The sequence below is a fragment of the Pseudonaja textilis genome, chromosome 2 (genome assembly GCF_049901715.1).
Source record: "Pseudonaja textilis isolate UNSWEBS1 chromosome 2, rPseTex1.2, whole genome shotgun sequence".
NCBI classification, from domain to species: Eukaryota; Metazoa; Chordata; class Lepidosauria; order Squamata; family Elapidae; genus Pseudonaja; species Pseudonaja textilis.
Genome location: NC_141991.1, coordinates 206,923,149 through 206,944,569, shown reverse-complemented (window position 1 = coordinate 206,944,569; position 21,421 = coordinate 206,923,149). Strand labels below are relative to the sequence as shown.

The 21,421-nt window shown below is 37.3% G+C and overlaps 2 protein-coding genes across 3 annotated transcripts in view; one reads left to right on the top strand and one right to left on the bottom strand.

Annotated features, from left to right (window-relative positions):
• The window catches only part of DTWD2 (DTW motif tRNA-uridine aminocarboxypropyltransferase 2), an 81,534-nt gene extending 79,219 nt beyond the window's left edge, over nt 1-2,315 (bottom strand). The window contains exon 1 of the mRNA XM_026720316.2: nt 1,912-2,315. Coding sequence (XP_026576101.2) covers nt 1,912-2,081 — 170 coding nt within the window. The 5' untranslated portion in view covers nt 2,082-2,315. The remainder of the gene's footprint in view (nt 1-1,911) is intronic.
• A 2,579-nt stretch (nt 2,316-4,894) lies between these two features.
• Nucleotides 4,895-21,421, top strand: part of DMXL1 (Dmx like 1) — a 78,972-nt gene continuing 62,445 nt past the window's right edge. The window contains exons 1-7 of one of the 2 annotated variants that reach the window (XM_026720329.2): nt 4,895-5,224; nt 13,164-13,289; nt 14,714-14,791; nt 16,306-16,384; nt 17,111-17,237; nt 19,233-19,299; nt 19,868-20,043. In XM_026720329.2, coding sequence (XP_026576114.2) covers nt 5,138-5,224; nt 13,164-13,289; nt 14,714-14,791; nt 16,306-16,384; nt 17,111-17,237; nt 19,233-19,299; nt 19,868-20,043 — 740 coding nt within the window. In that variant the 5' untranslated portion in view covers nt 4,895-5,137. The remainder of the gene's footprint in view (nt 5,225-13,163; nt 13,290-14,713; nt 14,792-16,305; nt 16,385-17,110; nt 17,238-19,232; nt 19,300-19,867; nt 20,044-21,421) is intronic. The other variant, XM_087926915.1, reaches the window with a different exon arrangement.

Here is a 21,421-nt window from a genome sequence, read left to right as displayed (position 1 = left end):
CAGTGAAAGCAATACATTAGAAATTCTGTCATTTTTGAGAAAGCTGATAAGGAAATACCTCTGAAAGGATGTAAAGCTCCTTGAGTGCTTGGACCTCACAAAATAACATCTGATAAGTCCTGAACAGGACAAAACCAGTCCCATAATGCCAGACTTTTGGACACCAATGTATCTGCAGTCATGTTAATTTAAATGTGACTAAATTAATTCAGTTGCCTGAATATACATAACATGTTGAGCCATAAATGAGCCAAAGCGGTTAACATTTAAATTATATTGTTATAGTAACCCTATGCATATTTCTAGATAGTTATGATACCTTAACTTGAGATATGCATGTTTATCTTCAAGAAACAAAAGTTGTTTCTTCAAAAGCAAATGGCTTGATTAAATCTTTAATCAAACATATGAATTGTAAAAAATTTTACAAGGTATTTCCTTCATGGAAACTTATTTTTATGCAAATTGGATTCTATAAAATTCCTACTTGAATTATTCATTCTACAATGAACATTTATGTGGTAATACCAAAAAAGCAGCTGGAAATATCTGTGTCTTTATTCTTAATCTCTAGGTAGGCTATAAAGACTCCCAACAGTGTGTCAGCCTGAGAAAGTTTGACTGCACAAATAAACAAGTAAGTGAATAGCTGAAGTAGCATCTTCTTGTTACATATAACTACTGCTCACATTCTCATAATCTCACCTTCCCATCTAGATACTTTTCAAGAAAGTTAACTATAAACTCACTCAGCTCCAAACAAATGTGGAGATAGCAGGTTGCAGAAAAGCAAATTTAGCTTTTAAAGCCATGCTTAAAATCACATGGCTTAGGGATGAGAAAACATTCTCACATTATGCTACACCATATGATTTTAAGCATGACTGTGTTTGCCCCCTAAAACAATCAGTGGCTTACAACACATAATGGATGAGTTTATACTAGACCATATCACATTGCAGTCTACTTAGAATGATGTTCGGTATAGCTTTAGGCAATTGTGGGAGATGAATTTTTATGAAGTCTAAATAGTGCTACAAATTACTCAATATTCCTTCACACACACACACACACAAAGATGGACTAAATAAGGAAATAAATTATCTGATTTCTCCCTTTCTCATCAATCAAATGTTTCCACAGATAAAGCTAGCTATATTTACATGACAAAACGAACAAATGAGGTAACTTATAAAACCTCCTTCAAATTGAGCTTATCCTCTGGTAACTTCACCTACTCATTTCAAATAGTTTGTCGAGAATATTTTTTTTATTTTTTAACATAACAATGTAGCCCACAAATATGGAATTTCCTGGTAGTCTCCCATCCACGCATACACATTACCCGACCCTTCCTTAGATTTTCAATATCAACCAGGTGTCATCTAGCTGACAAACCATAATCTAATCATCTAATTTTAGCCTAAACGGAGCCTTTAGAGTTTAGTGCCTCCTGTAAACTTATTTCGAAAAGCTCTTCCGAAAGGAAGAATCCAAGCAAATAAGAGGCTGACATTCCTTGGCCCGTTCAAACAACGGGAGGGGTCCAACAGTCAAAGTCCTCCTGGGAGGGCGCTAAGACAAGGAGGCTGTATTTTGGAATTACGATCATAACCCGTGTGATTAAGTACTGTTCGGAGTGGAGTTTGGCCAATATTATGTTACGTGGAGGACTGTGGTTAGCTTGGCCATGGATACACCTTAAGAGAAGGTGAGAACAAAGCCCAGAGAAATAGCCTTGTTTTGCAAAGGAAGTAAAAAAACAAAACAAGCAGAGACCGGGCGGAACAAGTGCATTGCGACCTCTTAGCCAGCAGAGGGCGGGAAATACCAAAGGGAGGGGGGAAGAAACTCAGCGACACGTGACCGTTCATGGAACAGGGCAACAGGCGGCTTTGCTAGTCCACTCACCCGCAGCGGTCGCATTCGGGTCTTCGCGTGCTAAGCTCCACGGGCAGCTCCCAGAGACCTTCGCAGCACTCCTCGCCTTCCTTAGTTGCATTATCAGGTGCATGACTTGTAAACTGCCGCTGCTCCTCTCCGTTCCTCGCCGCGTCAACCGACCACGGCCCCTTTTCCATGGCTGCCACAAAGAGTAACTCCAGAACTCAACCGCTTTATGTGCAAAACGGGCCAGCTGTAATCCCTGGCGTCTGCAAACAGAGCTGAGGAAGACTGCCTTGAAACTCTTAAACAGCCAAAAAGGGCAGCCCGGTCCACCTCTGTTTCCTGATGTGTATCTCTAAGATCACGTGAAGAAAGACCGGCTCTGAAACTGAAGCCCGAAAAGCAAAGCTTGGACACGTGGTTAAAATATCCACCTCCCCCTTTCCTGGCATCCACAACAGATTCAAAAAAGCGGTGTTTCATTGGCCGCAAGAGGGCTCGGTTGGAAAGTCTCCTTCGTTTCGTGTGACGTGGAGCAGTGCGGGTGCGGTTCGGTATTGTTTAGTATCAAGTTTATTTGCCAATACTTCACGTAGTTAGAAGGGTTTAATTCCAGGAAAGCGTGTTTACAGATAAAAGTCTTGTAATCTGTACCAACAGAGCAGCCCCTTTAAAACTGATTTTCCCAATTTACTTTCAAATCTTTGATACTACTCAGAATGGTTTACTCGAATCATTTGATTTAATTTAAATAACTATAAGGTGATCATGGAATGTTCGGTTACACAGTATGTGAAACTGCTGGATGGTTTGTGGTGCCTTGTTTTTTTGCAGACATAACATCTAGGACTTACTACTCCCCAAACTCTCAGACACTGGGTAGGTCCCAACAAGTTTACTGTGTGCCAGGCTTGGAAAAACTGTATTAACACTTTGTGAATGAAGTTTGAATCTTATGCACGTTTATGGGACAATCAAAATGATTTGCCAAGTAGCATAAGATTAAAAAAAAAAAAACACATATAAGCCCTGTTCCTACTGTAGTGAATATTCCATAAATCCTCAAGATTGGTTGTGCAACACCTAAGATGCAAATGCAAAAATGTATTTTTGATATATGAAGCACACAGCACCTGTATACATCTTAAAGCAGGTTATGCTTTTTTAAAGCATCAGTTCCACAACTACAGCATAATTTTGAGAAAAGTTGCATCTATCTGAAGGTATGGCAGGTAGATACTAAAGTCATTCCTCCACATTTTCCAAAGCACTTTTTGTAGAGGAACTCTAAAGAGTTGAACTCAAATTTCTCTTAATATCTAAAATCCACAATTTTGTAGAAGTCCTGAAATCGAACACAATACTGTTCTGGAGACTAAAAGGCATAGTTTAATTTTATTTATCCATAAATTTCTTTTTCTGAAGCTCCCTAAATAGAACTGCTCAATATGCACAGTACAAAATTTCTAGATTTATATCATTAAATAAAATAAATTTGGAGTTATGTACCTCACTTAAAGATGTGGTTTCCTTTTTATGTCTTAGTAAGATATGGTGACCTAAACTTCGGCTTTTTAATCCAGGTTTATGACTTATGACTGTTATGAACCAAGCCAACTGGCTATATACATTAAGGTTAAAACCATGGATTACATTGCTGTGTAAACATAGCCTTACTGTAGTAAATTGTGTAAAAGTGGAGAGTTTATTATCTGGAATTGTAACCATAATTGTAATCTTTTAGTTGCTTACTATTTATATGTGAATCCCACCATGAACTATATGTGAATCACATTTAGGATGCACAGATACTTGTAGCTTAAAAATTCAGACACCATAGATATTCCTTACCACATCTACCTCTTTCATCACTATATAGACCAGCTTTTATCAACTTAATAGTCCTTGAATATGTCAAACATCAGCTCATGTAATTATTAAAGTGGTTGGTTAGCTGGAAAAAATGGACAGCCCACACGTATAACATGGTTCTAAATAAAATGAGAAAGTATTTCAATTTTATTTTAGCATTTGAAGTATAGTTTATTTTTTATCCCACATTTGTTTATAAACTGACTCAAGGTGATGAATATATTTAATACTCCTTCATGTTTTCCCCACAATAACCCTGAGATGGGTTGGGTTGAGAGTCCAAAGTCAATACCTAAACAGAAACTTAGAACAGCACTGAGAATCCGACTAGTTCTCACCTACTTAGTTTTTCAGTAATGTTGTAGAAGACTTTATATTAGGTGTCTCCAACCTTGGCAACTTTATGACCGGTGGACTTCAACTCCCAGAATTCCTCAGCAAGCTTCGTTATACTTCAATTCTATGCCTGCTTATTCTCTTGTAATCCTTTCCTCTGCAATCTCTCCACTCTAGGGAGGAGAAAATAAAACCGAACAGGCGTAGTTGAATGGGGAATTCTGGGAGTTGAAGTCCACAAGTCTTAAAGTTGCCAAGGTTGGAGACCCCTGCTTTATTTAACCCCCTTGCCAACCCCAACTAACTGAACACCCTATATACCTGCAAAAATAAGCTCCTGAATTCAGTGGGGCTTATTTCTAAGTAAATACCTATAGGACTGAATATAGGAATATCCCATTTGTTCTCACATGTCTTCCTGGGTCCTTTGATCTGAACATTCTAACTTTATCGAAATTTAATAGTTCTCACGCTGCACGGAACTAAACTAGCACTGCTATTGTCACATACATTTTATCCGCTTCACACGCCTTAAGCTGACGTTCGTTCATCCTAAAAGTACAAACGTTTCAACGCAGATGCAACAAAGCTTTCTTGCCACCTTTACCGAGAGCTGTCGTAAAATATCGCCGCAATCTCCCCGTTTTTTAAAAGAGCGCATGCGTGTGTCCAACACCAACCTAGTTCTGTTATGTTAAAGGGAAAACAAAAAATGTTCGTCGGTTGAGGGAGAGACGTCATTGCTTAATTGATCTCGCGATGTTTTCCTGCATGATGCTCATTCTCTCGGACTGAGGCCGCCGGAGGAAGGCGTCTTGAGGCGGAAGGGGAGCTCGCGTGCGTGGTTAGCCCGAGAGAAGCTCTTGGTCTGCCCATGGCGGGGAGGCGCCTCTGAGGTGGTCCGCCCCACACTATGTGTGTCCGTCACCTCCTCCTCCTGAGAGTCTGATCTGCGGCCGAACAGCTCACAGAGCCTCGGCGGTGGGCTCAGGCGGCTGCTTGGCCGGCCGGCCGGCCTGGAGCTGGAAAGGACGGTTCCACTATGAACCTGCACCAGGTGTTGACGGGGGCTGTCAACCCCGGGGACAACTGCTTCTCCGTGGGGAACAACGACGGCCACCCTTTCACGGTGAGTCTCTGCCTCACTGCAGGGGCCGGTAACGGATTCCTCCTGCGTCCTCGGCTCGGCTCCTGGCAGGGTTTGGCCTCAGCCTTAGCAGGGAGTCGGTTGGCAAACAGCTGGCGTCAGGATGGCGTTGGCGGAGATGGCAAGGAGGGTTCAGCAGGTGCCTTATTAACCTGCGCGCGACCTGTCGTCGTTGTCGCCCATGTTAGTTTTAACAACGGGGGGTGGGGGGAATGAATCGCCGTCCTTTCTGAGCTAGGAAATGAGGCTAGTTTGGGAAGGCTTTATTCATCCTTTGGTTTCCTCCTCCGTCTTCCTTTCTCATTGGCAGTATTTTTGTTCCTATTCATCCTGAATTCGCCTTTGCCAAAAACATATAATCTAAAAACTGAATAGTATTCCTCCCCTGGCGATTAATTTAAATATATGAAACATGAATATCAGAGTGAAAAGGAGGAGGAAGTACTAGAATTCAAGCTTTCATTTCTAGCTTCCTTATACCCAGAAAGGGGAACGCTTATTTGCTCGGACTTCATTTTCACAAGACACCCTTTTGAATTATAAACTAATAACAGACCGGCTTTCAACAAGTACTAGCTAGTTTGTGATTCACTAGCTACATGCACACTATGCTTAAGCCCCAAGCCTGGGTTAATGAACAGTAGCTTTTACATAGTATGCTCCGTCCAACCCAGTAAATCATATTAGGACTTAACATATACTGATCTATTTCATACAGCATGTTAAGTAATGGGTAGGTTTCCCACAGCATTCTCTAAACAATCCAATTCTGTTGTAATCTAGCACTCTTGTGTATTGAGTATGATAATAGCTGCATCTTGTGAATACAATTTCTCTCTGGCTGTTGACCCCAATTATTTTATTTAGGTCTGACTGTGTCCAAAGACTGGCTTCTGGTTCTTCATTGAGTTTGTCATTTATATTTATTTATAACTCGTTCTAAGGCCCCTGAAACTCCTTGAGATGATTCTAACAAACAATACCAAATATGAAATAGAACAAATGTTCTTTAAAAGCTTTTACAGATGGAACCCACATCTGTCAGTATTGTGAGGTAGTCCAGACAAGAAGCACAACCAAAAGTACTACAGTAGTTCTGCTATATTGTAAGAATACATTAACAGATTGCCACCAATTTGAAAGTAACATTTATCCCCTGTTACTTTTAAGCCCAAGAAACTATGAAAAAATATTTGAGATATTTGCCAAAGCCATGTTCTTTCTTCTAGCTAAGCCACTTATCTGACCATTGGCCCTGGATATGGGTCTTCCCCCTGCCTTCCAGAGTCTTTCCCATGTGCCATTACAAAATTCTACTTTAGCTCAAAGCTTGATAAAAGACACAGTTTCAAGATACGTTTAAGGGGAAATGTACATTAAATTTGGGGGATGTTGATTCAAATGCAGGTGCCATGATGCAACCAACTTCTCCCATCTTCCATAAAATGATATTGCTTCTTGAATGAGACTCAATGCTGAGTCTGATTTTTAGAATAGTCAGAAATAATGGGAGAATAATGTTCCCTCAGATAACTAGGCCTTATGTTAAGGGACTTTGTATATAAGAAGAAACCATTTGAATAGCACCCATAAGCCTACTGGTAGCCAATGCACCTTTTGCAGAGGAGGTGTCACAAAAATGTGCCATTTATTCTGGAAAGTGGTCTTAAAGAACAGCACAAAATCATGTATTATCTGTACAGTATGTTCTGTATATACTAATATCACTGAAAAATTGCAGAATTGTAATTTATTAGGGGGTTACTTATTTGTTCAATGATGAATAGACATACCGTTAGCTACTAGAACTATATTTTCAGCATTTACATAAGATTTCATTTAAGTCTTAATTTGCTTCTTTGTGAAATTATATCTGGTAGTGAAATAATCCATTAGCAATGAAAGAAAATTGCTTGTATAGGATATACAACAATTATTTTTGTATGTTACCTTAAATATTGGCTATGTAGAAAGAATAACTGCTTTAGTTATTCCTGCTGTAGATGGTATTAGCCAGTATATGCTAATTCCCATTTATCTCTAAGTTTTATATATATTATTATATATAGGAATTGAAAGTGGGATGTGCTTTGGAGAGTGTCAAGAATCCTCTATCAGGTTTTTATTATGGCATTATCTTGTATTTTTCAAACAGAGAAGAACCTGACAGACCTTGAAGAACCAGAATTTTACAAACTCAGCATATGTATTGTTTACCAAATAATCCAATATTGTTTAATGTCAACAATGATAGTTGATGGAAATACAAGGAAGCTTTCACCTCAGAAATCACATTGTTGCTTCAGGATCCTTGGATGGCATTCTCTTTATTTTAGGCGGAGATTCTATTGTGTCTTTCTATCTGCTTCATTCTGATAATTTCTAACAGTACACACAAAAAAGTAAATACTGCAAGGGAAGATAATAGATTTAACTCCAGTAAGAATTAAATCAAGGAAGATAAGGAAACTATGTATTGTCAGCTATTACCTCAGCTGAGAATTACTACATGAATTACTGTAGCTTTAATGTAGAACTGGTCTAAATTGGGTTATTATGCTCAAGGCTCAATATTTTAGAAATGTAATAGTTTAAAGGAGCTCATACTGGTGATGTTCATATGTCAGCACTGCAGCAGTGACCTTGGCAGCAGCCTCGATTGGCATACAGTGGAGGCCCTGGACTGGATTGCTCCTATGCATCCTTCCTCTGTGTGCTGATCTTGGGGTACTCTTTAGTTTTCTGGAGTTCCAAGAGATGAAACACCAGAAACAATGTCTGGAGCAGTATTACGGAAAGACAAAGAGTGAATCTGACTAAGTACACGTGAGAGTTCATATTAAGAACTATATCATGGCAATAAAGATGGCAAAACATTACTATTTTTCCACTCTTATTGCATCTCTCTATAGCTGCTCAGCAGCCCTGTTCAGGAAGAACCACTCTAGGGGGCCATAGGAATATTTCCAGGACTGTGCTGATGAATATTGCTATCTAGAAGAGTTCCTCATATTTTCTCAAAGGTTGGAATCTGATTGGTTAAGTCCTATTGAGTTGCCAAGGAATAGGGATATTAACTGGACTGAGTATGATTGTGTTATGTCCAAGGAAATGGAAAAGATCCTTTGTCATTCCAGCTACCTGTTTATTAGATTTGGCCACACCTCGGTTATTAAAACAGGCAGAAAGTAACCATGGAATGGATTTATTCCGTCCTTTTGGCCCTGAGACAAGTGATGATCCCACCAGACTTGAAGGAGGTGGAGGTATGCCCCCTCCTCAAGAGGTCATGACTGGATCTCTTCCTGTTGGAGCATTATTAGTCAGTTTCCAATCTTTCTGGTGAACGTTGTGAAAAGGTGATTGAATAATAGTTATAGAGCAGGGCTGTTAAACTGGATGCATGACACCCACACCCAGTTTAGCGAAGGGGGAAAAAGTCGCTATACATCATGTGATGATGCCATGATGACACGAGTTTGATACTGCTATTATAGAGGATCTTGGAGAAAACAAATAATATACATCTGTTTCAGTCTGGCTTCAGTACAGAGACAGCATTGGTTAGAGACCTTTTTCAAAACAAGGATGGAGGTGGTGCATCCATCTTAATGTTCCTTGAACTTTCGCTTTTGATACTGTTGACCACAGTAGCCTTCTGAACTGGCTATGGGAGTCAGAAATTGAAAGCACTATCCTCCAGGAATTCACCTTTTCCCTTAGAAGTCAATTCCAGTCGGAGGAGAAAGATTATGTCTGTAACTCCTCACTAGTGGAGTGTCTTGCTTAGCTATTCTTATTGCCACAATGTAATCCTTAAATGTGGTGGGGGGGTTTACACTTCTGGGTGGTTTTGTTCTTCATCATCTTCCAGTGATGATCCAGACATCTCTTTTGTAGTTTCATTTCCTAAGCCTTTCAGAAATCCAGAAAGCCCCATGGGATTGATGAACACGGTAAGGCCATATGAGCACAATCTGATTCAAGACACCATTCCAGGGTGAAGTTTAAAGTTTCTGGTAGAACTGCCCACCAGCTACCCAGGAAAAATCCCTAAATGCCTTTGAAGCCCATCAAAGGCCATTAATCACCTTGAATGGACTGAACAGGAGTTTACCAACCTTTGGGCTGATGACTCTGGGATCCCATGTCAAACTGTAGATCGCATCATGACCACTGTAAGCTGAGGGCATTTACCAGTCCGGTATCTTTTTTTTTTTTAATATAAACAATACTGCACTTCAATTGTTAGATATTGATACCTAGACATTGATATTTGAATATACATCTTTTTGACATTTATATTTTTGGGGTTTTACCAATTCTGGGGTGGGTTTCTATCGGTTCTGTCCACCTCTGTAGAACCAGTAGCTCTGAAGACAGCAGACATAGAACCGGTTCTATGTCTGCTGATGTTTTTGCCCACCCACCTGCTTGGGCTCTTACCTGACCTTTATTTCCTGCTTTTTCAACTTCAGCTGCCGAGCGAGGCACAGCTGCATTTTAAAAAGCAGGAAAAAAGTACTTTTTCAAATGCTGCTTCTTGGCGTGCAGCGCTGCTCAGATGTCCAGGCACTAAGCTGATGACGATTTATAGGTGCGCGCGCAGAGTGCAGGGAAGCACATCATAAATCACCGAACCTCGTAAATCATTGAACCGGTAGTTAACCCTCTCAGATCCCAGTGGGTTTTACTAATATATTTGAAATGTTAATTTGTATTGCTAGTCCATGTGTAATATGCCATGCACTAAATAAATAAATAAACTGAACAGGAAGTCCTACTTCCCTGCCATGCCTGAGTTGATCAGCTTATGATAAACAATTACATGGCTATAGAAGTGATAATTATTTATTGAATCTTTGAGATTGTACATGATTCTTCTAGTGGCTTGATTTTAGTTAGCTATTATAGTATTAGGCCCATATTTTAATTCAGGTTAATATTAAGATGGAGATGAAATCATCTATAATTTTGAAGATAGCTTGATTCAGTTTACTATAGCTCTGCTAGCCTCAGCATGAACCCTGACTTCTAGCTATGTTAGACTAGGACTGGTGTCAGCAATCTGCAATTCCAGAGCTGCATGCGGCTCTTTGACCCCTCTCTTGTGCCTCTCTGCCGACCCGGTAGTGTGACCTCTCTCCGCCCTGAGACTCTGACTCATCACATGACCTCTTCTTCCTGAGAAGGCACAAGTCTGTCCGCAGAGTTGTGTGGCTGAAGCGCCACAAGCCTTTTCTCCACACTGCCTGCGACCGGCTACTTTTTGTGATTCTGTGTCCTTCACAGACAGCTCAAAGCCAGCTGCGGTCCCCTTTGTGTCATCTCAGGAAGGAGGAGAATGAGGACGGTCAGCCACCGCTGCAGGACCGAGGGAGGGAAGAGCTCCAGTTCTCCTGTGCAGTCCGCTGCTCACCTGAGCATGCACTGGCAGCAGTGGGAGGAGGAGTCACCATCATCACCGCTGCTGTGATTCTGGCCCAGGAGGATATCCTGCTTGTGTGTGCGAGCATGAGAGATGAGAGTGAGAAAAAGAGAGAGAGAAGGAGAGAGAGAGAAATGAGAAAATGAGGGAGAGAATGAGAGACAGGAAAGAGAGAAACAAATGAGAGAGAGAGAGAAGGGAAAGGGAAAGGAAGAGAGAAATGAGAGAGTTGGAGGGAGAGAATGAGAGAGGGAAAAGGGAAATAAATGAGAGAGAAGGGGAGAGAAGAGAGGGAGGAAAAGGAAAAAAAATTAGAGAAAGAAGGGAAAAATGATAGATAAAGCGAATGAGAGAGGAAAATGAGAAACAATTGAGAGAGAAAAGGGGAAGAAAGAGAGAAATGAGAGAGCTGGAAGGAGAGAATGAGAGAGGGAAAAAAGGGAAACAAATGATAGAGAAGGGGGAGAGAAAGAAAGAAAGAAAAAGAACTATGACTAAAGCAATGGCAAGCTAGATCTCTTGCCAAGAAAACTGCAGTTTGCCAGAAGGCACAAATTGGAAACAAGTCGGATTTTTTTTAGAGGAAATAACAGAGATGGCAAAAATGCATCTGAAAATAAGATTATTTATAATTTTAGGTAATGTATTATATTGTCAAACTCAAAAATGTGCTATCGCTGTTAGTACAATCTTGCCAGTTTCTATCAACTTAGAGTTCACTATGAAAAGATTACAGAGAAGCAGTTTCCCACAATTAATAATTTTTTTTTGGATTTGCTATCATATTCAATGAGAAAGAGGGAAAGGGAAGGAAAGAAAGGAAAAAGAAAAGGGAGAGGGAGAGCAAAAAGAGAGAAAAACAGGAATGGGAGGGAGGGGGAGAGAGAGAGAAAGACCCATTTCACACAGAAAACTCTGGGAGCCTGGGTAAGCGTGGCTTGGGGGGGAGTAATGTGACTGGGTGGGAGTGATGTTGAATGGGCCACACCCATCCAGGTTTTGTGGCTCCTAGTGTTTTCTGTGGGAAACAGGTCCAACTAGCTCTTTGAGTGTTTAAGGTTGCAGATCCCTGGACTAAGACAAGAAAACAGGAGTCTAAGTTTTTCTAAATCATTGTTTATCAAATCTGTACATAGTCTTTCCTGAGACACACATTTGTTGCAAAGTAGGAATATAAATATATCAATTTATCTAATTCAAGTATTTATATTAAGCCCAAATCTATTTTAAAGGATTTTGAATTGTAGTTTTTGTAAAAAAAAAAATTGTATTTTTTTGATCATAATAAGATGAATAAAGTAACTTTACATGTACTCAATTTATATAATGTTGTTGAAGTGTAGAATGTGTTTTTTAAATGTAGTGTTTTTTAAGTGTAGTAGAAAATAGTTTGATGTTTCTTTCTCTCTTTCTTGTTAAGTGGTCGGATCCAATGGCTTCTTCGACTAGCAAATAGGAATATTTAGGAAAATGTAGAACGTATTATATGACATCTCTTTCATGAAATTTATTTGGAATGTCTTTACACTTATAATTTATATATGTGTGTACATTATTTGTATAAATATATGCGTGTAGGTATATGCAATGTGTATATACTAATAAAATTGTTGTGTCTGTAACCTTTAACTGAACTAGAGTAAATCATAGGGCAAAACGTTTTGAACCAAAGTATCAAATGGGCTAATTTACAAAATCCGGGACCCATGACTCCTGTGGAATTCAAATTTGGCAAAGTTTATAAAGCATTTTATAACATAAAATTATCTTAGAACCATTTTTGATGTAATAGAAAATGTCATAAATCTTTTCCTGTGGTCAACTTTTGATGTTTGATTGTGCTATATACTTTAACATGGGCTACTTTCAAGGTAGATCGTCTCTAAATATCTTCCCTGAATTTTTAAGAACTTTTCAAGTATATTATAAGCATTGCCATTATTGAAGGCACTTAGGAATCTTTTTAGGAATGTATCTCTGAAATGATGATCCGTCATGGGTTATGTAGTTTCATTTATAAGGACAAAACTAATCATTCACTGCCTCCTGATGATCAAGTGATCTGTAAAAGCCACAAGAATATATGCTCAAATAGTTCCTCCTTCCCTGATGGAATCAAATCTCCAATGTGAAGGCATTTCTTATAAAACAGTTCTATCTCAAGTTTGAGAACTTCATATAAGAAAAGTTTATATGGTTCATAGATTGTACATTTGTCCTTTGTAATTATATCTTAATGAAAGTCATAAAAATTAAAGGTATTCTGGAAGGAAATATATCTTATAACGTGGCTATCCACGTAGCATCTGAAAAACCTTTTTTATTTATGTTAGTGGTGGATTATTAAGGTAATATTCATTTGCATTATAGACATAATTAAAAATACATGTGTAGACTGAGTTATGGACGCTAGATATTGTTCCTTTCTTTGGGCTTTTAACAAAAAATAAAGGACAATTATTTAGTCAATTTTCCTTTCCCCTTCCCCCGTAGGCTTATGCATCAGGATGTGACATAGTGATATTGGGGACAGATTTTGAAAGGTTACAAATAATTCCTGGAGCAAAATATGGAAATATTCAAGTGGGGTGTGTAGATTGTTCCATGCAGCAAGGGAAGGTAAGTAATAATGGTATTTTGGTTATATTCTAATTTCCTATACAATATGATTATAATAATGACATATCAAATTCGGTAGGTACTTGCTATTGGGAGTCTTTCACATGGATCTATACTTAAATAGATAAAAATGGCATAAATATATACTTAATTAAACCTAAAGGGATGAATATGCTTAATAGATAACAATTTCTTGCTGTTGAGTACTCAATTATATTTCTAGATTCAGATGTATTAATTAATAATTATGTAATGCATTCCTATATGCATATTAAGCAAAGTAAGGAAAAATAAATGCTTCACCATCTTAGTTTTCAAATTACACTGAGTCAAAGATTTTTGAGTAAGCCAAAATGGCTGAGTGCATACAACATAAGCCAAAACCAAACATTGATATTTAGATTATTTGGTATTAATTTGGCTTTTTTAAAAACATTTTAGTGCTTTAATTTTTTCAAGCAGTATCAATATTAATACTTCAAAAACAGGATATTTAATTTTACTAATCAATTTTATTTTTTATTTAATGTTGTCCCCATAAATGGAAGTTTAAGATTTGTGGTTTCTTTCCCCTATAGGTTGAATGTAATTTAGTTATCACTGGATTCATTTCAGATTTCTCAAAAGTTGTTTTCCTACTTGATAGTATGATGTTTACAGTTTTTCCTTTCAGTATATGGTACTTTTGTGCTTATTGTATTTACTTTAGGATCTGTGTTATTTGGATAGAAATTTTAGGTCACGTTGTATATCAATAGTTTAGAATCACATTTTCCTTGTATTTCATTTTTAGAATATATCTTACTATATTTTCCAGTCATTCTGCAAAATAGCATATGAAGTTTTTTTTTTAATCAAACCTGCCTGTGAAATAAATTACAAGCAAAAGCAGAAGCGAATTCAAGCATCAGCATGAATCTTTGGCCGTATTAGATTGTTGTGTACGATGTGAAATGGAAGGACTTTTGTTTCTTCATTTATGCATTAAAGTCTGCTGAAGAAATTCATGCTGATGATTTTATTATTTAAATTAATATATTAAAATATTTTTCAATTTCCTAAAAATGTTTCTGTAATGTTAAATATGCTTGTTAAACTATTTTTACTTTTTTTCTCATATATGATAAATTTCAGATAAAATATGTTATATCTGTATATAAAGAAATATATTTGTATTGATTTTACACCTGTTCTAGATAAGTTAGGAATATAGATATAGATGTATATTGTTTGTCTTTATGTTGTATGCCACTCACAATCATACTGTTTGGGTTAGACTGCCTGACAAATATAATAAATAAATAATTCTCTTATTGGTTGATATTCTTTCAGCCAACAGGACATAGTTGAATAAACTTCTGTGCCTTGTAATTCTATGAAATAGAGATTACAAAAACTGCTGATTAAATTGCAATTTGTTTTAGATTGCAGCTGCTTATGGAAATATAATTTGCATCTTTGAGCCAGTCAAACATCTAAAGCAGAAGAAGAATCATAATTCTGTAAGTGATTCATCTTTTCTGTCATATTAATTAATTAATTATATACATAATTTGCTTTGATTATTTCTGAAATCTAATAAAATTTGAGTGGGTTATTAAGTTACACAAATTTTCCTAACGTTGTAATAGAGAGAATTGCAGAGAGAAAGCTATATTGTTGACTTTAGTTTAAGTTAATTTTTACATGGAGTTTTGGTCAATTTATTTGATTGGTTTTATGTAGCATTTGCACTGTTATTTAATAGCAACTGATGGCCTTCAGTCCTGAGGCTAGTTTTAGCTCCCATGATTTAAATTTTTATGAACTATTAGGCAAAACAAAAAGTATTATAGAAACTGTTGAAATAGCACCAGACTTTTGTAAAGTGCCTGAAAGAAGACAGCTTTCTTAAAGTACTTTATTAGAAAAGGAAAAGGTGTAGCAGTTGCTTGTTGTGTAAATTAAGTTTTTATTCAGACTTAAAGGCAAACCTATATTGAAAGAAACAAATTTTGTAATTTTCACATGGACAATTTTCATAACTACCGTATGATATACACTGCTGGTTTTGACATTTTTTTTCCTTCTCTGCTTACAATCCTGGAATTTCCAGATAGTTTTTCATCAAAGGATTAAGCTGGCAGATTACAAGTAGCACTCTAGGCAGTGGAAAGTTTAAGTCACATTTGGTTTGAGTGCTTTATTTTTATATTAAGGTGACTGAATTTTTTAGCCATTTATTTATTTATTCATTCCATCCAGTATCTCAGGTATCCTGAAAGTACAAATGATCTTGGATTACAAAGCACTGGAAATTTGACTTATTTAACTGTAATGTCTTTCATTGTGCAACACTGATTACTGATTTTCAATTACATTTCAAAATTAATTGTCCACATGATGAGTTTCAATGAGTTTGCCTGGAAGACACTAAAACAAAATTAGAATACTTCAGAGGGGAAAAAAAGAAATCAAAGTCACATGCACTGAAAAGTAACATCTAAGAGCTAAAGATGAATCTTTCCAATCATTTCCCATGAAATGCTTTATGCGAGCTTCTTTTTTAAGCATTTCAATAAGTGCAGCTGAAATGAATAAATGACACATGGTGAAGCAGAAGGAACATTGCAGCACAACCTTTTATGCTTCATAATGTAATAAAGTTTATTTAATTCAATATGACCTAGGATCAATATATATTGAATTATAATGATCAAACTTTTCTCTTAATAAGATTTGTTTCATGGAATAGATTAATTTTTTGTGTGATAACTGTTACGTGAATGGTATACTTTGTCTTGTTAAACTTAGTATTTTTCATTCTATAATAATAGCTAAACATATATAATTTTATTTCCATTTATGCTAAATGTTTGTTTTAAAAATGTACAAATGTTTAAAAAATTATTTGCCATATCAATATCTGGTTTGATAAAACTATTTCTGTTAGATTTATTACAAATTTTTATAGTTTCAATTGATTACATGCTACCATAGATTTATGGATTTCACATTGTGTTTTGTGTGATTTTAGGGATTATCTTATCAATGGCAGAATTCAGATCAGATTTGCTTGGAACATGTTGTGCACAATTTAACCTGGGATCCCACAGGTAAGGAAGGATACTTCTTTTCTTAGTTTTCACTCTGATCTAGTTCTATTTTAAATACTTTTCAGTACATTTTCAGATGCCCTAAATCAGGGGTGTCAAACTCAAAGCCTGTGGGCCAAATCTGGTCCCCAGGGTGCTTAAATCTGGCGCGCAGTGCCTCTGCTGGCCAAAACGGGCCGCGGAGAGGCCACATGTGACTCCACACAGCCCATTTTTGGCGTCCCCAGCCTTCTGCAACATTCTGCCTGGCAAAAAGGCCTGTTTTCAGCCGGGATAGTGCTGCTGGAGGCCAGGGAGGACAAAAGTAGGCTTTGCAGGGGCCTTGTGGGGCCTTCACAGACCCTGTTGGCTGACAAAGTGCTGCAGGAGACATCTGTCCTGTCTCCCCCCTGCTGCTCCCCACTAGCCCAGGGAGGAGACTATAATGCTGTACTTTCTTCCAAATTGTAACCAATATAAGTAGATATTCACATTCCCATTTCATGTAACTGATTACAGTCTACAATTCAAATACTGTCATCGGACAAAAGGAATAATTTATAAAGTGATGTTCATTTGCTAGGTTTTTTTAAATGTCTGTTTATCTAACTTCCATCTACAGTATGGTATTCTCCATAGTTTTATAAAACATAGTTCAAAGTTTTCATCTAAATATCTTTAATTCCATAGTGGCTTCTGGTCTATTAAAACTAAACAAATATGTGCTTTTTAATTTGAAAAATCTAGGTTCTCGTCTATTGACTAGTTCCAGTTGTTTGCAGCTTTGGTCTAATGTCAGTTTTGAAAATCTAGCAGAAGATGAAAATTGTGAAAAAACTGATCCTCAGAAATGGAGAATCATCTGGCAGAACAAGTAAGTAAGATATTAATATTGCCTTAATCATGTTTTTAAACTTGATTTGTAGTTTAGTGTATCAGAGGTATCAAACTCTATTTCATTGAGGGCCGCTAGGGTTGTGTTTGACCTCAGAAGGCTGCGGGTGGGCGTGGGACGTGGCCGTGGTGGGCTTGATGGGCATTTGACACAGGCTCAAGATACATTTTTTCCCTTTCCATTCAAAACTGCTATTCCAGACGAAGGAAGATTTACTTTCTGGCATAAATAGTCTCAATCCCATAATGTAGAGATTAAAGACATATAGTGTCCCCAGCTGCTATGGGGCTTGATTCTTCTGCAGAGCATAAATAAACTGACAATTTCTCCAAACGTCTCTAAAAACTGTCTGTCCAACAGTCTATCAATCTTTGTTACTACCGCTGACACAGCCCTAGAGAAGGAATATTAGTAATAATTTACAAAATTGATATACCACCCAATTCTCAATGACCCTGGGTGGCTCACAACAATAAAAAAATTCACAAATCAATCACAGATAAAAGATTTAAGATAAAATATGACAAACTCAGTGATACTAGGGGGCTCACTGTCTCTCATCAAAGACCTAGGTAAAGAGCCAGGTATTTTTGGCTCTTCTGAACAACAGCCATCTAGAACTTGGAGAGTATCTAGTTCTAGTTGGCAGATGCTGCTAAAGACAAGGTGAAGAAGGTGCTGCCTCCTGCAGCACTCTGCCAGCCAAAACGAGTTGTGAAAATTAATGTATCTTCTAATGAGCTTCTATTTAGAAAATGATTTGAAAGATGATATAGACACCTTGCTGTATTGGGGCTTAGTCAGTTTTGACACAACTGACACATAATGACTATGTAATTATTCTGCTGCCAAATGGTTTAGATGCCATCTTGGAAGAAAAAAAAGAACAAATGTTAAATGAATCAAATGTGAAAAATTAGATCAGCCTCACGAAGCAGAATCTCAAGGTTTAGATACAAAACTTATCTCAGTAGTTCAAAGATTAGAATCTGGTTCTCCTTATTGGAATTTAGAAGCTATGCAGAGTTAAAGCTGGTTAATATTTGGGTGGAAATATGGGAGGGGGGGAAATAACCCAATCTTGGAGAGTATCTAGTTCTGGTTGGTAGATGCTGTTAAGAGAAGGTGAAGGAAATGCTGGAAATGCAGCACTCTGCCAGCCAAAACAGGTCGCAGGGAGTTAGGAAATAATCTGTATCTTCCAAGAACGTTTGCCAATATATATATACTGTTCTTAAGAACTTTTTCTTTAAAAACTGTTCTTTTGTTACTGAGAGATGATTGCAAAACCTGTTTAAAGAGAGACCATCTTCAGCATTGTACAGGTAATTGCCTCCCTTATAGTAGCAGCAGTGCCTCATCACAAAAATATTTTCACCCCTCTCTGACTCCACTTAATTCAGGTGATGTTCATTTAGCAATTGCCTTGTTTAGGTACCATTCACAGTAAAGATAGTGATGAAAAAGTAACTTTACAATCAATCCTTCCATTTATGATCCTCACAAATCTATAAAGCATAAGAAAGCTGAAGTAAGATCATAAGCATAGTCACAGTTTCACTTAACAACTACTTTATTTAACAACTAAACTGCCTGTCCCAATTGTTGCTAAATGAGGGCTACCTGTAAACTGTCTTTGGTTTGCTAAAATAAGCCAATATGCACTCAAGATATATGGATGGATGAAATTTATTATAGATTGATCTGTGATGTTCTCATGATGAGTCAAAAGGCCATGTGGTAAGCTAGAACACTAATTAACTCTAGTTTTGTTGTCCGCTATTCAGACATCAAAGAAATTTCTTTAAAGTAGATCAATTTCATTTGAAATTTAAGTATGCCCCAATCAGAAGCAGTATTTATTTTGATTGGAAAAGTTATTATATCCAAAAAATGTCTAACAAACTTGTCACAACAAATTATTAAGCTTTTGAAATCTCAGTTAATTACCATGCTTTCCCTTTCTTTTTATAGAACTGCTTCTCAAGTTCATCTAATGATGTTTTCACCAGATGGAGAATTTTTTGCTACTGCAGGGAAGGTATGAAAGACTTCATTTTTCATTTCAGTTTGTATCAATTATTTGTATAAAATATCAATGTTTTGTAATAGCAATAATAATGGTAAAATTATTTTAGTATTAATATATTTAAACATTAGTTAGCAATAAAGTAGCCGAAAAAAACCAATTAACAACCATATCAGATTTGTGTGTGTGTGTGTGTAAAGGCATAACATACATATATATGCAATATATACCCATGTACATTCACTTTGGTTGTGGGAAGTTCAAGAAACTTCTTAACAATCCACAGTCCTCACTTAAGAGCAAGGGGGATTAAGGGATGTGATTACATGATGTTGTGCTTACAGTTGCATTGCTTAGCAATGGAAATTCAAGTCTTAATTACTATCTTTAAACATGGATTACTTATATAAGTAATTTCTTTTCATTTTCCTTTCATAAGTAGGAATGTTGGATGTAGGCTAGTACATGCTATTAAAAATAATAGGTGGAAAAGTGAATTTATGACTGTTAGAATTGAAAAAACTCTCCTACAGAAGTTACATAAATTAAAAACATTTATGGTTTATTCATTATTATACAGGATGATTGTCTTGTAAAGGTGTGGTATAACACTGATTGCTGGAAATCAGTGATTGCATCACAACAAACAACACCAGAAACCACAGTGCAGGAACTCAGTTTCTCGTTTATTTATCTGGTTCATCCTCGGTCCGTTGATGGTTTTTCATGGCGGAAGACAAGCAACTACATGCCACGGTAGGAATATCTACAAAATAAATAACATTCAATAAATAAAAGTTATGATTTCTTTACATCTTCATGTATATGGTTTGTATATTGTAATTTATATTCTTTCTAACAACTCCAAGTAAAGCTGCCTTCTTCAATTGACTGATGGCAAATTTTTCAATGCTTATGGTGTCCAAGTGGTGTTCCAGTATTTTGGGACTACACCCAAGGTGCCTATTATTATTAGTATTCATCGCAAAGTCAGCCAGATGTTCAAACTGGGTTTGGCATTTTTGTCTACCTACCAAGTCCTTACCAAGGAACTGAGATAGGCAAATCTGGATATTTGATGGTGTTACAGATATCGCCGCAGCATGGAAGCTGTTCCAAGTAAAGCTGCCTTCTGCAATTGACTGATGGCAAATTTGTCAATGCCTATGGTGTTCAAGTGGTGCTCCAATGGTTTTGGGAGTGCACCCAAGGTGCTTATTATTATTATTGTTATCATTACTACTACTATTAAACTCATGGCTTATGATGAGTCCTCCACAAGCTTGCTGCTTCAATTTATTGTATTTTTGGGACTATAAGATATACTCCCCCCTTCCCAAATGGGTGGAAATGACTGTGCATCTTATAAGCGAATACAGGCCCATTTTTGGCCTCCCAAAGCCTGGGAGGCCTGTCAGGGTTCCGATGATTGCCCTAATTAAATCCCATTTTTGTCTCTGGGCTGGGTGTCCCAGAGGCCTTAGCAGATGCCATTTTGCCCTTCCTGGTGTCCAGAAGCACTTTGCAGGCTAAAAATGTGCCCATTTTTGGCTTCCAGGGTGCTTCTGGATGCTAGGAAGGAAATGTGACCCGCAGAGGCCTCCAGAGGCCAAATCCAGGTATGTTTTTGGCTTACAGTGCTTCTGGACGCCAGGGAGGACAAAAATGGGACGTGTGGAAGCAACAGTTTTTTTTTCTTGTTTTCTTCCTCTAAATCTAGGTGTGTCTTATGGTCCCGATGCATCTTATAGTCCGAAAAATACAGTAACTATCAGCAAAATTGCTTGGTTGACACCAAGCAATTTTGCTGATAGTTACTGTATTTGTATACTGTATACTATACAGACTGAGTGGAAGCTCCAGTCCTTTTCTTTCTTTGGAGGACCAGCTAGAGACATGCCAGGCATAACTCCAGAGCTTCCTACATATGAAGAAGTGCTTTCCTCTAAGAAAGGTTTAATTAATTTCCATTTTCCATCCAACAAAGGTTTAATCAACTTCTGTTGAGTTTCAGGCCACACAAGGTCCATAATAGCTGTTACCTTTGTAACTCTTGTAAGTTGTAAGTTGAGGACTACCTGTATAATTTTAATAAACAAGGTTGGAATTAGTGTCTTCACTGGTATTGGAAATA